This window comes from Tiliqua scincoides, chromosome 3 (genome assembly GCF_035046505.1).
Source record: "Tiliqua scincoides isolate rTilSci1 chromosome 3, rTilSci1.hap2, whole genome shotgun sequence".
Taxonomy (NCBI): Eukaryota; Metazoa; Chordata; class Lepidosauria; order Squamata; family Scincidae; genus Tiliqua; species Tiliqua scincoides.
In genome coordinates, this window is record NC_089823.1 from 19,770,897 (window position 1) to 19,788,554 (window position 17,658).

The following is a 17,658-nucleotide window of genomic DNA, read 5'->3' on the forward strand; positions in this document are numbered from 1 at the left end:
CAAAAGAACTTTCAGAAAATCCTGCCCTTGTGAAAACTAACATATCTGTTTTTCCAGATAAATGCCACAAGCATATCAGGTGCAACAGAATTATCCCTGGAAACGATCTGGTAGTTTTATTGATTTTATTGATTGCTGCTGTTTTGATTATGAATTGTATTGTCTTGGATATTTTTCATATTTTTGGAAACTTCCAAATACTTCCAGGGTGAAGTATTTACTGAAGTGTGGGTTATAAATGCATCAGTTTCAAAAATAAATAATAATAATAAATAATAAAACTTTATTTTTATCCCGCCCTTCTCCCAAAAAGGGACCCAGGGCGGCTAACAACATATAAAACAAATTAAAACATAATTTCACAGATAAAAACATATTAAAAAACACATTAGCAGAACCCATAAAAACAGTAGTCAGAAGAGTCAGAATGAAAGAGCATAAAACAGCAGTTCTTAGAGGAATCGGGCCTGTAAAAAAGCAACTAAAAGATATATAAAAGATGTTAAAAAGGCCAGAACGAACAAAAAAAACAAACAAAAAAACCGGGTGGCTATCCAAGGTGAGATTAAAGTTCAATGAAGCACAACCATGCCTGGGACTTTTATTTTTTTTAAGTCATATTGTCATCTCTGGTTTCATTTTACCCATTCACAGCCACTGGCAGCTGTCAAATTAGCCAATGTAATTCATTTTGGAAATCATCAGAGCTTAAACACATCTTGACAAGCCGACATGAGACGTATTAGCAAAAGAAAGGGGGAAAATCACCCAGAATTCGATTCTCTGGTTTTTTGATGAGGCTACAGACACCAATGGAGAAGGAATCTCAACTTTTTTCCCATTCAGGGTGACTGTGAACGAAGGAAGAATTAGAGCTTTGAGATAATATCTGGTAGATGCACCTTGCAGAACAATGACTTTCAGACCAATCCATTTGAATGTTAAGGGGAATGAAAACAAAGCTTAAAAAAAAACAATTCAAGGCCATGCGTGATGGATTTCCAATTACTCGGCCAGGGCCAGGCCTGCAGGTTTCACAATATGAAAAATAAATAAATAAACAAAGACTGATAAAAGAGACCTCCCAAGTGAAGCGAAGAAGAAAGAAAGTCCTTCACCAGTGGAAAAGTATTAGTTCATGTTGAAGCTATTTATGAAAGGCAGCTGAAAGAACAGGGAGAAATGACATCCTACAAAATGATCTCGACAATGAAAAAGTAGCCATCAGCAACTGAACTGCTGATTGGATGGCTGAACGGGTAACTTAATCTACTCCCCCACTCCTGGCTACCATCATCTGGGCTCACTAGTGACCACCCAAGAGGGGTGCGTGGAGAGAGGAGTCCTTGTGGCAACTGGACTTGGTGGCATTTCAGTTAGCATTGATAATGCGTTCATATTAGCACAGATGGCTTCAAAAGACAAATTCATAGATGAAAAGTCAATCTGTGGTGAGCAGTCATAGTGGAACAGGTTTAGAGGTTTAGGCATGAGTCTGAATGCCGGAAGCAAAAACAAGACATGTAGATTCTACACGTTCCGACTTCTGGGCTTCCCAGAGGCATCTGGCGGGCCCCTGTGAGAAACAGAATAGGGCAGGAGGACTGGTCTAGAGGGTTGAGCCTCCATTTGCCTGAAGATAACATCCGAAGGTCGCCAGTTCGAGGCCACCGGCACTGTGCGACCTTGAAGCAGCTGACAAGCTGAGCTGAGCTATCCCATCTGCTCTGAGCGTGGGAGCATGGAGGCCAGAATGTGCAACCAGATCAAGAAAGAAACACCTGAATGCTGTGGTTTCTTGAAAGATAGAAACCTTCTTTCAAATTGTAAAAATCCCTCCAGGGATTTAATTTGCCTGCCTATGTAAACCGCCTTGAATCAAGTCTAAGGAGAAATCTGAGGACCAAGAAAGGCGGTATAGAAATACCTGTATTATTATTATTATTATTATTAAATATTTCTTTACCCAGAAAAAAAAATTAACCTGTGGAACTCCTTGTCACCGGACTTGGTGATGTCACCTGGCCTAGATGACTTCAAAATGGGATTGGACAGAATTATGGAGGAAAAGTCCATCACTGGTTACAAGTCTTTGAGACTCAATGTAACCTCTGGGTTTTAAAGGTAGCCTATCTCTGAATGATAGATGCAAGGGAGTGACAAGAAAATACAGGTATCATGTTGACCTGAGTGCTCTCAGAGGGATCTGGTGGGCCACTGTGAGATAGAGGAAGCTGGATTAGATGTGTTATTGGCCTGATCCAGCAGGGCTCTTCTTATGTAAAATTTAAAACTACATACAATTTAAGTCTAACCCAGCAAGGACCTTCTTATGTCATGACAAATGATGATCTTGCCCAGCACCTACCATTCCTGCCTCTAAGCAGCTCTCCCGAAGTGTTAACTGCTGACAAAGAGATGTGATACCTTTTACTATATTAAAAAATGCCCCTTGAAATAGGACAAGCTTGCAGACTTCCCATTCTTGCTTCCTGCTTCATCATCCTACTAGTTGGAGAAGATTCAGCCACTTACACATTTGATCTTTGGCCAATGGAGGATAATGGGATTGGAGATTAGCCAGAAAACCACAAGTGCTATGCAGCCTGTCCTGGTCTAAAATGTTAAGGCACTAATCAAGAAGAAAGAGAAAAAAAAAGATTCCCCCCTTATTGCCTAAACTCCTGTGCTTTTCTGACCCTTTTTAATAAACAGAGATCAAAGAAGATGTACTTAGCAATGCAAAAACAGAACAGAACATGAGATCTCAAAGGTAACCATGAGGTGGAAATTCTACTTATGTTAAAGTAAACCACTTCAGATCATTCTATATCAAAGCAACAAAAGGTGTTCGAGTGTCATCCTCATTCTCTGTTTGCACATCTGAAGGGGAAAGATTATGTATAGCTTCCTACCACATGTGCGCACGCGCACACAGTCATTGAAGGTATGCGTATAAAAGTGTATAAAAGCCTTTCAGATGCTAGTAAAAACAGAGAGGATACAAGAATCGCTTTCACCCCCATGTGGATGCTTTGCTCAAAAGAACCCCAAAAATGTGAAGACTCCACTGGAAATATACAGCTAAACTTGGGATCACAACTACTTATCTTAGCGGCAGCTGTTCTGCTATGACAGCTGCTGACACCTCACTGTCAATTTTCAGCAGATCTTGTGCAGAAGGAGATGCCAGAAGTCTCTAGATTAATCCATAATGCATGTTCAACCCTGTGCATCACGCTGGTTCCCAGCTCGAGTTGCACCGTAACGGTTTAAGTGAGTTCAAATAAACCTATACTTATGGACAAACTAGATGAGATGTTAGGACAAGTGTGATTAAGTCCAGGGAAGGGAATAAATTGAATTACAGCAGCAGCATTTCCTGATCTGAACCACCCTTGCTGTTGTTCTGACCTAGACTGCCACCACCCCACTCCCAAAGGAAGCTGCTGTTTGCTCAGTAAGTACCTGTCCATTTCCTTCTGAAGTCAAAAGAGCAGGTTTAGGGAGGAGCAATTCAGATCAAGAAAATAGCACAGAAGGGTAAAAAAAAGCCTCAACTCTGACACAATTTCTCTCCCCCTTACTGGGTTAAAATGGCACAGATCTCTCACTGACTTATCTAGTTCAGCCCTTAACCTGCTTTCTTCCTCATTGTTATTGACAAATTACAGGTATAACCTAATTAACCACAGATTTTTTACCCGATATTTTATCTCAACGTGATACGGGCCCTTTAAATTAAAGGAAAAAAGTCATTTAATAATAGCCTCATTCATGTGAGGGGGGCAGCCAGCTGACAATCCACCAATCATTCTCTCTCCAGGCACTTAGAACAGCTTCACTCCGAGGCAAGCAAGCCCTCCCTTCCCCCTGAGCATGTGGAAGAATCCTAAATGGCAGTGATTATCACCTCCTCCATTCTCCTCCATGCTCCTGGTGAAGGGAAGGCTTCCTGCCTCAGAGTGAAGCCTTTCTAAGTGCTAGAGAGAGAGTGATTGTCTGCTTGATGCATTACAAAGGTCAGCAAGGCTGTTTTTAAATCGCCTGGCAAAGGGACATTGCTTTTTAAATGGATTTGCTTTAATGTGATTTTTGTCATCCACATGAGTTCTGGGAACAGAACCCTCGCAAATGCCAAGACTCAACTTGTATTTTAAATTTCTCTAGACAAACCCCAAACCATCAATGCACCTGGGTAACAGACAAAATCAACACTCTTACCTTATCTTTATTTTCAGAGGCAGATGCTTCAAGTTTGGTCCGAATTACAAAGGGCGTCGACAGTCGCAGGAGGACTCGTTCAAACGTGGCACCGATCTTTGGAGAAACTATTTCAAAGCAGTCTTGGAACTTCAGCATCTTGTGAATGTCACATTTGAGTTGCTTCCTCAGCCCTTCCCCCAGCTGCAGCACCAGCATGCTGGGATCAAACATCAGGTGGAAGGGGAAAGCTCGGCAGAAGGTACTGATGCTTATCCTCAGGTCCGCAGGAGACTGGGACGTCCCTAGAGGAAGTGCTTTTGTGATATTTGCCTTTTCACGCTCTTTGATAATAAAAGTGAGACAGCTGCAGTTGCCTGGGTTGGAGTCCTCAGAACACAGCTTATCATTTGCAATCTGCTCCACTTCGACTTCCAATTGGTAGATCTTCCTTGCTGCTGCCTTGACCATGCCCATCATGGCAAAACCAACAATCTGATGGGGGTGGAAGTAGTGGAGCATAAGGTTGCCTTCAGGGAGCTCTTTGCATAGGAAAGAAGGGGACTCCAAAGTGGCCTGCCTTCCAAAAGAAGTCCTGATGTGCTCCAGCAGTGCATCGAAGCCGTTGAAAAAATCTTGCAAGGTGCCACCCACCGCTCGGAGGACTCGCTCGTTCTCGTCAAAGCAGATGTTGAAGAATTCCGCCCCAAATTTCTCTTGCAGTTCTTCAAACTTCAAGCCTGTACATCAATGGATAGATATGTGACCATATGACACCACTGTTGCACTGAAAGGATATTGATGGAGGGAGGGGAGGGGAAAAGGCAGCAAACTACAGAACTAGAAAAAGAAGTTGTTAGGTAGGACTAATGTGTCCTGGAACCATCTGATATAGCTGTAAAGTTTGGCCAGCAACTACATTTCTTGGAGCCTCTGTCAATGGAATCAGGGGTCGAGATAAAAGCTTGAGACAACAAGCTCTGAGGCCCTGTGATCAGGGCAAAGGACAAGAACCCGTCTTCCCCAGCTTGGTGGGTGCTCCCCTCTGGGCCCAACTTTTCCTCCCTGGCATCTCTTCCATCTTAACTAGAAGAAGCTTGTTGTGAAGGCAACAAGAGAGGAGTAAACCAATGGCTACTGACTAGTCACCAAGACTAAGGATCTTGTTATTACTAAAATAAAGCCCTAAGCAACAATGACCCTATCAACACTCTGATCTCTTCCATCTAGTGAACCACCACAATGCCCCCTCCCACCTGTTTTGGTGTGGACCTCTTGCCTTGTGAGGAGACAGAGGGGAAGGGGCCACCACAGACTGGGAAAGGGTCCCGTCTCAAGCTCTGGAGAATTGCTGCTAGGAAATAATAGCCAGGACAGGGGGTCAGACCTCATATGATTGTAAGGCAACTTCACATGCATGTGTTCAGGGAAGACATTTTCTACTCATCAAATAACAAGAATTAGTTAATCCAAGGATAAAAATGAGTGCAAAAGCCTCCTCCTTTGTTTCTACTGGAATATTTATTTCCTAAGGGAATGAAATTGATCTTTGGTATCATATAAATATTCAGCAGCCTATATGATATGAAGAAAATCCCAGTGGATCTTCAACAAACTTCATACAATCTGGACGGCTCATCATCTTCTGAACTTGGGGCTAGAGTGTAATTAAAAAGTTTCATTCCTGGAGGCACGAACAAGAGGGAGGGGTTGAAGTGTGAGGGCAGGAAAAATATTATTTATCTGTTTGCAGAAAGAGGGAGGGATGGAGGGGGGAAAAAAACCCAGCATCTCAGACAGAAAAGTCTGTCCTGGCCCTATTTGGGAATAGCAGAAATGAAATCTGAGACTCATGGCATTCGGAGAAGATGCTCTATGAAAGAGCTACAGCTACAGTTAAGTCTAGAATCCTAACTGGTCTCTGCACTGGTGGAGCATAAAGTGCTTTGTGACAGTGTTAGTTCCAGCAGCACCACCTGGAAAAGTACAGCCTTCCCACAACTGCTGGCAGCCAAGGGTATGTCCAGCATAGGGGCATGTGGAGGGCAGCAATAGTAGCGGGGAATGGGCCGATCGGGCCTGGGATGGAAAGTCAGAGGTACCATTCATTGGCATCCTTCAGTCTCGGAAGACTATGGTATCGCACTTTGAAAAGTGGTTCTGGAACAGCGTCTAGTGTGGCTGAAGAGGCCAATTCGGGAGTGACAATCCCTTCCACACTGGGAGCAAATGTACCAGAGGTACCAGTGCACACCATATCCTATCCCCCTTCCCAGGCTTGATCTGCTGACTCAGATCAATGTGGACATGCATCAGCTGCATCGGACTACAGTTGACTCACTGCAGCTGCTGGGGCTTACTGTGGGGCAAGGGGACAAATGCCCCCTCACCTTGAGGAGACTTCCAGCAGCCAAAGCTCTCTGAAGGGATGCAGCACAACCTGCCCCGGTGCCACTGCATGGCCAAACAGTAGTTTAGTTAGGTAGGATTGGGCTGCTAGTCACCTGAAATGTTAATGCAAATTCATTTACTTTCAAACACTTTTGTTCTTTTTACTGGCTTCTGTTTTTAGGCGGTTTGATTTGATCTGTTTTTATGAGCATGTTTATGAAGTTCTAACATTGCTTTAGCAGTACTGCTATGATGCCTTGGGGGCCATATTGCTGAAATGCAGGATATAACATTTTTTTAAACAGATAAAGTAATAAATACTGGAATTGTGTTCTCCAAGTCTGTACAATCATGCCTCAATGGAATATGCCAAGCAGCTAAAAGAACAACTGAGAAAATATTAGCAGAAACCGCTGGAGCAGGGACAGCAGAATGTTTTAAGGACTGAACCAAATGAAGTTTACTTAAAATAAATCCTCTTCATTTCAATGGGATTACTTTCAAGCTGATGGTGCAAGCTATCCAGTTGAATGCAACCATCCAGCCTATACATGGTTACTTAGAGACAAGTCCCACTGAGTTCAGTGGGGATTACTCCTAAGTAAATAGGCACTGGAGTGTAGCAAATAACAACATATTCATGTACACCAAACTCAAATCATGGCTAATGAAAATAAGGTTCCCCTCATCATCATGCTTTGAAACACCAGTTCAAGCCAGAGTTACAATCTCTGGTTTATAAGGGAACCAAGATTTAAAACAGCGAACACATACAGTTAACACTGGAAAGGCCAGGGAGGAGTCACTTCAGGGTGAGGAGGATGCATTCATGAGACTGGCTCTTGATTTGAAAACTGTGGTTTACAGATGGCCAGCATCTGTACTTATCTGGCACATTGTGACTGAGGGCTTGTGCATAGATGGTGTTCCTATTAAGTTATAAAAACAAAAGTTTGACAAGAACAACTTTGGTTGATATTACAAGACCTTGATATTACAAGACCTTTTTATTTCAAAAAGCTTTTAACTGTTGACAGGCTGGCTGGCTTTCCTTCTTTTTATATTAGAATTCATGGGGTTTGTTTTAGATTTTTAATTATTTGTAAACTGTTTTAATTATTGTTTTTAATTGCAAATTGTGTATTTTTAATTGTTGTAGGCCGCCTTGTGTGCCCATGGGGCAAAAAGGCGGGATATAAATAAATAAAATAATAATAATAAATATTCTTTTCCTTAAAAAAAAAGTTCTTCAATTACAGGCATGCACCACTTAACAACCATTTGCTTAACAATGGATCCCATATATGGTCAAAGCACAATAAAGATGCTCTTCATGAGGCAACTGAGTCTCCCATAGCCTGCAGCAGAGTGTCTGTTTACACAACAGAGAGGTTCTTAATGCAAAGAAGAACCTACTATTTCCAGTAGTCTGGCAGGGAGTGTCTGTTTACACAACAAAGGCAAAAGATTGGACTGAATGTTCACTTAATGACCTAATCACATAACAACCAAAATAGGAGAAGTATCCCCTACGTTGTGGCACATGCCTATAATCACATAATGAATCTGGTTAATCTTCTCTAATGAGCACCATAGCTATCTACACCATAGCTATCCAGTGTGATGTTCTAACTCAGGGCTGTCCAAACTTTTTGGCAGGAGGGCCACATCATCTCTCTGACACTGTAGTGGGGGCCAGGAATAAAATTTGAATACATTTACATAAATGAATATATTAGAGATGGAACTTATATGAATGAATGAATGGTCTTGCAATAGCTCAAGGCCTATAAAAGACCTTGCACAAAACAAGGCAGGTGTTTCCTTCACTGTTGCTACTGCATCACAGATGTCAAACAGCAAACAGCCCTTGTCGCACAGCTCGCATGAGAGGTCAAACAGCCACCCTCACACTGAGAGCAGTTGTGTCGGGCCAGCACAAGCTCCAGCAAATCTCTGGAGGGCCAGAGGCTCACTGGAGACTGGGGGCTCCCCGCGGGCCGGATCTGCAGTCCCTGAGGGCCGCAAGTGGCCCCCGGGCCGGGGTTTGGGCACCCCTGTTCTAACTGATGGGTAAAGCTTCAACTGCCTTTGCAACCGCAGTCGTGGAAAAATGCCCTGCTTATCTGGTCACAAATTTCCTCATTTAAACCGCACACGCAAGAGACAGCAGCCAAAGGGAGCCTGATATTTGCAAACAGCGAGAATTTCCTCACACAGCTTTTGACACACTATAAAGTTAAAGTGTGAGAACCGTGAAGCAAAACGGAAAAATGTTCTCATTGCTTGCAAATTCCTGGAAAGGCATGAAATGAGCACTCTCCCACAACTTCTCCCTTGTAAGCCCCAGAGACATTAATAGAAAACAGAGGTCACAAACCATCAAGATCTTTCCTTACACTGACAAGTCTTTCAGTAGGGTTTCCATAAGTGACACCCCTGGCTCACTGCCTGGGTTTTAGGTAAGTATAACATTAGGCAAAACAAAATGGTGCCAGCAAACAAGGAAGAAGTGGCAGGTACATGTAAAGAGGGAGCATTGTTTCTAGATGGGAAACTTAAGGCCCAAACCTATTCACAAGATATGCTGGTGTAACACCATATACAATGGTGCAACAACAGCCCTGCCAGTACAGAGTTCCCCCAGTGATGGGCATGCCATGGACACTGCAAAACACGAGAAACCCCAATGTTGGCCAAAACAGGGAGGAGATCAGAGCATGAAACGGAAGGGTCATGGGTGGGACAAAGAGGTGTTGACAGATGCCAATCCTAAGCCAATGCAGACAACTGACAGGCTTCTTGACACCAGGAAAATTGTGCACCAATGACAGACCTGGCACAGGGAAGAGGAACCCCTTAAGGAACAATGGGGAAGCAAAAAACAGGGGGGAAAAGTATAACTCCTGTCACCCCCCCCCCAACCCACCCAAACTGCCACAATAGAGCACAGAATACAGACTACATGTGGCAGCCAATCACAGTGCGCCAACTCCATCATATAAGCCCCTGTCAGGGAGGTCATGGTAACTCCAGAAAATATCTCCTACTAATAATAGGAAAAGGCACAAAATGAACACAGTACCAAGTATATTTGCTGTACGCTGGAGAATTCCTGAGACATCTTCTGCTTCGTCATTGCCAGAATGGTCTGCATAGGAGCAGCGGTTTGAAATATTGTGGAAGTTCTTTTCAGCATCTCTGTAGCTAGAAAGAAACATAAAAATGATACACAACAGGAAAAGCATGATTAGTGGTGATGTCTGGAATGACTACCTATAGAGGAGGACATGCCTTCCTGGGTAAAAATAAGCATGGCTTCTACAAAGTGTAGCCCTGCCTTCTAGAGCTCATTGGGAGAGTGACAAATGTACATAAGAGTTATATCCAACTATCTAGGAGTTCCAAAAGATTGTGAAAACGTCCTTCACCAACACTTATGTGCATACTTAGCAATCAGGGGACTGAGCTTTCTGGCGCTGATATGCAGTGGAAGAGGCTCCTTGACAACTGGGTGTGAAAACTGGTGGCTGCGGGTTAGGGTTAGGATTATTGATTATCAATTGGTTAAAGAACAGGAAGCAGAAGATAGGAATAAGAAATCAATGGAGGGAAGTATGCAGTGGGTCACCCCAAGTAGTCCTAGTTTAGTATTCCTAAATGATTTGTCGTCAGGTGTGAGTAGCAAGGTAGTCAATAGCACCAAATTGTTCTGGATGGCTAAACACAAACAGACTAGGAAGAGCTCCAAAAAGATGTTCCACAGTTGAGTTCACAGGCAACAAAATGATAAATCAGGTTCGGTGAAAGCCAAAGATCCCAACTTCACATATGCACTGACAGGTCCTGAGCTGTCACTGACAAACCAGGGAAAATCTTGGGAGCCGCAGTGGACAGCTCAGTGAAAACATTGACCCACTGTCAGTGGCATTACTAGGGTTTGCATCACTCAGTGCGAGAGGCCAGCGCATCACCCCCACAATGGATCTCCTCCCATGCAATGGGAGGAGCAGCACCTCAGGCGGTGGGCATGGTGATGAATCATTGCCCCTCCACACTGTTTTTTTTACTACAACTTTTGATAGAATAGAGATATTTAAGTGTGGTTTGTTTCACTGCATTATGCATGAAATTACGCATCAAATGATACATAACGCAACGGTATCATTATCGAAAACATCAAGATTTAAAAAATTTGTCTAGTAGCGGTGTCACCCTCCCCGTGCGCATCACCCAATGCGGCCCGCATCCCCTACACCCCCCCTAGTGACTCCACTGCCCATTGTGAAACGGAAGCTGTGAAGAAGACAAATTTGATGCTGGTCCTGCAGAGGTTTTTTAAATAAGCAGTTTCTTCCCAGGAATCACTGATTTTTGCAGATTGCAGTAGCTGTCAATCTCTTGCAGCTTAACCAAGCAGGGAGCTGACACCAGGCAACAGCTCCCTGCAGGAGGAATAACAGGGGAAGCTGAAAGGAAAAGAGGGGGAAACGATGCTGACGGCAATCGCACTCACACACAGCCTCTCGCTCCTTGTTCTAAAAACGCAGGCTTTAAAAGAAGGTTCCCACTCTCTTTCTCCCACATCTGTTCCATATTCTGCATCAAACTATGAGTAAGGAAGCCGAGGCGATTCCCCAAGCAACCATCTCCTCTCCTACCCCGAGGTGTTCTCCAGATATGACAGCGTTACTGACACCAAGAGCTCCATTTGATAAAAAGAGTTACTGAATGCAGAAGGACAAATTCCCACGTGCAGAGTTTCAGACACTTGGGATGAATTTTAGTATATGCTTTCCTAATCAGAGCTGAAAACTATACAAAGGGGGCCGGGGCATACGTGACTCACGGGCACTGTCCAACATGTACTATGTGTCAGTGATGCATAATGAATACAAGGCCCTCACAGGTGCCTTGTCCATACTGGAGATTGGACAAATTTCTGGAGGAAAAGTCCATCAAGGGTTACAAGCCATGATGTGTATGTGCAACCTCCTGATTTTAGAAATGGGTTACATCAGAATGCCAGGTGCAAGGGAGGGCACCAGGATGCAGGTCTCTTGTGTTCTTGTGTGCTCCCTGGTGCATTTGGTGGGCCACTGTGAGATATAGGAAGCTAGACTAGATGGGCCTATGGCCTGATCCAGCAAGTCTCTTCTTATGGAGAAGGGTTACAACTCACTGGTACATCACCTGCTCTGCATACAAAAGGTCCTAACTGCAATCCTGGGGGGGAGGGGGGCTGTTCAGTCCCTAAGTGGTTGGAGTAAGCCAGAGTGGCCGTTTCTGGGTGTGAAACTTCTGAGACATGGCATACCTTTTCATTTATTTGGCTACTGTAAGAAAAAGGCGAGGCTTTGGGTTTGGCTGAGCCCAGATGCAGCCTGCTTATGGTAGCCAGAGTTTGGTTGAATGCTAAACAGGAATAACGGGAGTTCTGTAGGAATGTATGAAGAAGCCATTATAGATGAGAAATAAGATAAGGATAGCAGCATAGGAATAAATACAACAGGCACATTTCTCTTCAGTACGACCTGATACATTAACGAGCGAGCAGGTGGCCATATCTGGAAACAGTACTGAGAGAAAGGTTAAGAAAGACTTACCGACACAGAAGACACAAACAGGGTTGTAGCTGGAAGTGTAGTAATAACTATAGGACTTGGGGGGGGGGGGTTGTAATGAAGAGGATAAAGAACCCCCAGGGCGTCTGAGTCTTGTGTCAGCGTAGAAAGATATTCATGTCTGTGCAGTATTCCAATTTGCAGAATATGTTTGATTTGACAATTGTCCTATATGCACTACAGCTAGTTGAATATTGAAAGATGATTAGACTGAAGGGGAGGACCAGTGATTGATGTGCTAGGAAAGGTATTTAACCTCATGTAACTTCTTGTTTTATACAGCCACTGCCGACCATCTTGCAAGGTTCCGAGTAATGTTACCTTGAATATATCTCTCCCTCAGAGTGTTCTCAGAAGAAATTGGTGTCAAGCTGCCTCCTGAAATATCTCCTCCACACTACCATAAACCACTGTGATAAACGCCCTGCTGTCCCCATAGTCCTTGCCTATATTTTCTTTATTTTTAGACACTTCCCAACTCCCAGAGGCTTCTGTGATGGCTCAGTCTCCTAAACACTACTGGAAAATCCTCCTGTAGCAGTCTCTGGACCAAATCCTATCCAACTTTTCAGCTCGGGTGTAGCCATGCCAATGGGGTGTGTGTGGTACCCTGTGATGGGAGGGTAGTTATGGAGGCCTCCACAAGGTAAGGGAACATTTGTTCCCTTGCCTCAGGGCTGCATTGCAGCTGCACCGGCAACGGAAAGTTGGATAGGATTGGGCCCTTTGCTCTCTATTTGAAACGTCACTCCCAAACAGACATGGGGCTGGATGTGTACTGCTCTTTCTCTGTGTCTGAGCTTCTCCCAGAGACATTAGCTCAGCAGTTCTCAAACTTGCCAGGGCTGCAACACCCTTGGAACCAGGAAGTGAACAACAATGAGGTGAAATGCGCCACACAGTGACGTCACCGTCATTCACTTCCTGGTTTGGAGGCTTAACGCGAGCCTCTAAACAGCAGTAAGAGGGCCTGGGTGAACAGGCTTTTCTCAGTGTGCAGACCTAGCCTATCATCCTACTGATACTGGCTGGTATCCACCAATTGGGCAGCCAAGCCCACCTGTCCAGGCAAGGGTGGCATGTGGCCAGAATATTCAATGACAATATAAAACCTATTAGATATTTTAAGATCAAGCACAAGAAAGCTTGGGGATGTTTTGCTGGGTCTGCCACTTGGAGACACACCCACCTACTTCCTTGGAAATCTAAAAGACCAGCATTCCTAGGACAATGTAAGTAGCTAGCAGTAGGGACTATTTTCTAGCTAGATACATGTAGCAAATTAATTTATTTTTACTTGCTTTTTTTCATCCAAGCAAGTCTGTAGACTTTAGCAGTTTAGATGCATGGGGGTTTACATGCTTTGCTCTTAAGTCGCTATAGAGCTCCCCCTGCTGGGGGTAACTAGTTATTTTTTCAAGTTTGATCAAACTATGTCGTTATGTCCATCCAGCCAACTTCAGGCATTTTCATCGGCCCGCTTGCTTTAAGTGTCTCCACCTTTCCTCATTTTGGTTAATTCCTTTTTGTTGCAGGGTTCTAATAAACTGCTTATATTTTTATTCCTTGCCTACTTAGTCCATGTTTCCAAGAAATACAATGCGTTGTCACATCTGATCACTCATGTATGCCATTGTGATTTGATTACAGACTACTAGGTTCTGTGCTCTCCTGAGAGTGGAGGTTTTACTGAGATCCCCAACTCCCACCTGAGAAACCTTAGCCTGGGATAGTTGCAGGAGATAGCCCTACCACAGGACACAACGAACTTCTACAGCAGAAGGGCCAGATATTGGGTTTGTCAATAATAAGAATGCATGTGTGTTCCATACACATGCACAAACTTCCTGATTAGGCCATAGACTAAGAAAAAAAAAAAAAGATGGATGTGGAGGGATGCAATTATACTCAAAGGAAGCTTCTGCCCTTGCTCTGCTTACACTGTAAGCCTTACAGAAATAGAATTACAAACTTGAATTCTTTTTTAAAACCACTGCAGGGTGGGCTGGATGATTTCAGGTGGCAGGTCTGCAGGTCATAGGTTGCCTACCCCTGCTCTATCAGTTTCCCCTCATTCAGATGCTGATCCAGGAAATCAGTGAAACAGAGAACAGAAAGGGGTGTACTAAGCACTAGCCCCTAGGTACTACTCCCTTCAGAGAGCCTTCAGCTTCCCCAACAACTGCTTTGTGAACTTTTTTGTTGAAAAGTGGCATATTGACAATAGCAAATCACAATAGCTCAGTTCCAGAAAACAAGATTGCTTGTAACAGCAGGAATCTTATGATGATATCTCTGTAATTCCCAGGATCTTGGCTAGATCCTGAATTTGAGAATATAACCAGCCCAGCATAGGCAGTGATGAAGTATAATAACAACAACAACAACAACAACAACAACAACAGCATGTAGCACACATATTATGAAAATATCTGTGAACATCCTCGGTCCTGGGGAAGGACCCAATATTCAACAGGTCAAATTCAGCCACCAACATTTGCCAGGCTGTGCATGAGAACAATGATGATGATGATGATGATGATGATGATGATGATGATGATGATGATGATGATGATGATGATGATGATGATGAAGAAGAAGAAGAAGAAGAAGAAGAAGAATATGGTTGCAGTCTCTGGGTCTTATGTTGCACTTTGACAGTGCCACTTATTCATTTTTAACTTATTGTTTTTAAATATTAGTCAGTGCAATCCTATACATGTTTACTCAGAAGTAGGCCCCATGGTATTCAATTGGGCTTACCCTCAGGAAACTGTGTATACGAAAGCATGTATAGGAAAGTGTGCCCTCAAGGGAGGGCACCAGGATGCAGGTCTCTTGTTATCTGGTGTGCTCCCTGGGGCATTTGGTGGGCCGCTGTGAGATACAGGAAGCTGAAATAGATGGGCCTATGGCCTGATCCAGTGGGGCTTTTCTTATGATTTGCAGCCAGTGTGAAAGATCAACTTTGAATATCTAGCTGATCTTATTGGAGGGAGCAGGCAAGCAGTAGAGCACATGCTTTGCATGCAGAAGGTCCCAAGTTAATCTTCAGCCAAGAAAAGATCGAAAAGCCAGTGGAGGCAGAGACCTTCATTGGAGATGCTAGACCAGTTATTTTCAACCTTTTTCATCTCATGGCACACTGACAAGGCACTAAAATGGTCAAGGCACACCATAAGGTTTTTGAAAATTGATAAGACACACCATGCTGCCAGTGGGGGTTCACATCTCCCATTGGCCCTATTAATAAATGAACTTCCCCCAAATTCCTGTGGCACACCTGTGGACCACTCGCAGCACACCAGTGTGCCATGGCACAGTGGTTGAAAATGGCTGTGCTAAACAGATGCTACCAGCCAAGACAACAATATTGAGCTAGACAGACAAAAGAATAGATTCTGCTTCAACTGGAAGGTAACCTGCTGCTCGAGCTCCAACAGGCAGCAAGGTTGGTTCAGAAATACATTTTTTACAAAAAGATGATGAACAGAGCTTGCTGCATCACTGCTGTGCTTTTATCATCCCCTCCTCCACTTGTTTAGCCACCTACTTCAACTAGGACTTTGGTTTTTTCACACTGCAATTCTGCAAACACTGTTCATGTATTCACTGCATTCATTGGAGCAAGGAAAAAAACACAAAATCTCTTTTTCAGCAAGAACTAGGTTAAGTACTTACACATTTAGCACAATAGGAAGGCAGCCTGCCTGAGGTCTGAAATGTTTCTGCAGTGCAAAAATAACTGACCCATTAATAAATAAGCCATTACATGATTCATTCTACATGAAGGTCACAGGACTGTGCTCAACAGATCAACATTCAAAATCTAGGAAACCGAAATATTACACTAGCAGCCCAATCCTTCCTAAATCCCTGTGTGGCAATCAGTCACGACAGTGTGGCTTCTGCTGCACCCCGCAGGGGATTTTTGGCTGCTGGAGGTCTCTTTAGAGTAAGGGGACATTAGTCCCATTGCCATTGGGTAGACCCCAGCAGTCACAACGGGTCAACTCATACCTGCACCAGCAATATCAATGGAGAAAACTCACACTGATCTGTGCAGGCGGATCAGGCCCGGGAAGGGGGTCAGAATTCGGTGTGTGCCACCACCACCAAACCAGCCCCCTTCCTGGAACCAATCTGGTCTCCATCTGCCTTCATCACCACCCCTCTATTTAATTTAAGACTATTCAATTGGATGGAGGCCCCCCAAATCACTGTCAAACTTTTGTGCGCCTCCCATTATTCCCATGGAGCTTGGACAAGGGAACTTCCCAGTTGATTGTGCTCAGACACCATAGAGCAGCATTTCTCAAACTGTGGGTAGGACCCACAAGGTGCGTCGTGAACCAATTTCAGGTGGGTCCCCATTCATTTCAATCTGCATTTTATTTATAATATATTAGACTTGATGCTGTAAAGGCATGCAACTGCATTCAGGGAAATGATACAGATCTTTTAACAGATGGTTAACAACTTTTAACCAATCATAGGTTTTTTTAAATAATGAGAATCAGTGAGGCTTTCTCCGTGGTAAGTCTGGATAGGATTGCAGCCTTTGGGATGTTTGGGGAATTTTTTTTTAAAACAGCAACTGCTTTTTTAAAAAAAGCAGGCGCAGTCTTCCTTTTTTAAAATAAATTTTTAAACTTATAGTTACTTAGGGCACAATCCTAACCAGGTCTACTCAGAAGTGAGTCCTATTTTGTTCAATGGGGCTAACTCTCAGGAGAGTATGGTTAGGATTACAGCCTTACTTACTTAAACTTTCAATTTACTTAATTGGTTTGATTTTTTTTGTATGGGGAGGTGTTACAAGTTTTCCTGCTTGATGATGTCACTTCTGGTCATGACATCACTTCCAGGTTAATGACATCACTCCCAGTGGATCCCAACAGACTGTCATTCTAAAGAGTGGGCTGTCATGCTAAAACATTTGAGAACCACTGCCATAGAGGGTTATCTTAGCAATTGTCAATTACTTTTTGTCGCCCACTCACTCATCTATCCATCCACCCACTACTTCCAAATTTGGAGGAATCAGTTCCACTTACCCAATAACTTGATGCTCATAGTGCTGCAGGGTCCTCTGGAGAGATTGTCTTATAGTCTGAGGCTACAGAAGAAACACAGAAATAATAAGAAAAACCGTTATCAGCGGTTCATCAGTCAGCCTGGCACTCAGCACGGTGTCTGAATGGAGGTGACTACCGATTTTATCACTTAATCTAATGTATGCTTTTCCAATTACATACTTTTTTCTTTCCTGGCACATCTGCTGTGCTTCCCCCAGAGTAACGGGAAGAAAGCAGCCCAGAAGCAGCAAGCTGTTTTTGTTCCACAAACACATCAATATTTCAAGGCTCTTCCCTGATACTTTAGTCTTCTATTAAATCAGCAGTGGTTTCTTTAGCACTAAATACAGAAAGCAGCAGAA

At 43.6% G+C, this 17,658-nt stretch overlaps 1 protein-coding gene across 1 annotated transcript in view; it reads right to left on the bottom strand.

Moving 5' to 3' along the window:
• GUCY1A2 (guanylate cyclase 1 soluble subunit alpha 2) overlaps positions 1 to 17,658 on the bottom strand; it is a 165,531-nt gene that overhangs the window by 129,046 nt on the left and 18,827 nt on the right. Inside the window, exons 2-4 of the mRNA XM_066621948.1 lie at positions 17,276 to 17,337; positions 9,680 to 9,801; positions 4,225 to 4,943 (exon numbers count right to left, since the gene is read on the bottom strand). Of these exons, the coding sequence (XP_066478045.1) occupies positions 4,225 to 4,943; positions 9,680 to 9,801; positions 17,276 to 17,337 (903 nt within the window). The remainder of the gene's footprint in view (positions 1 to 4,224; positions 4,944 to 9,679; positions 9,802 to 17,275; positions 17,338 to 17,658) is intronic.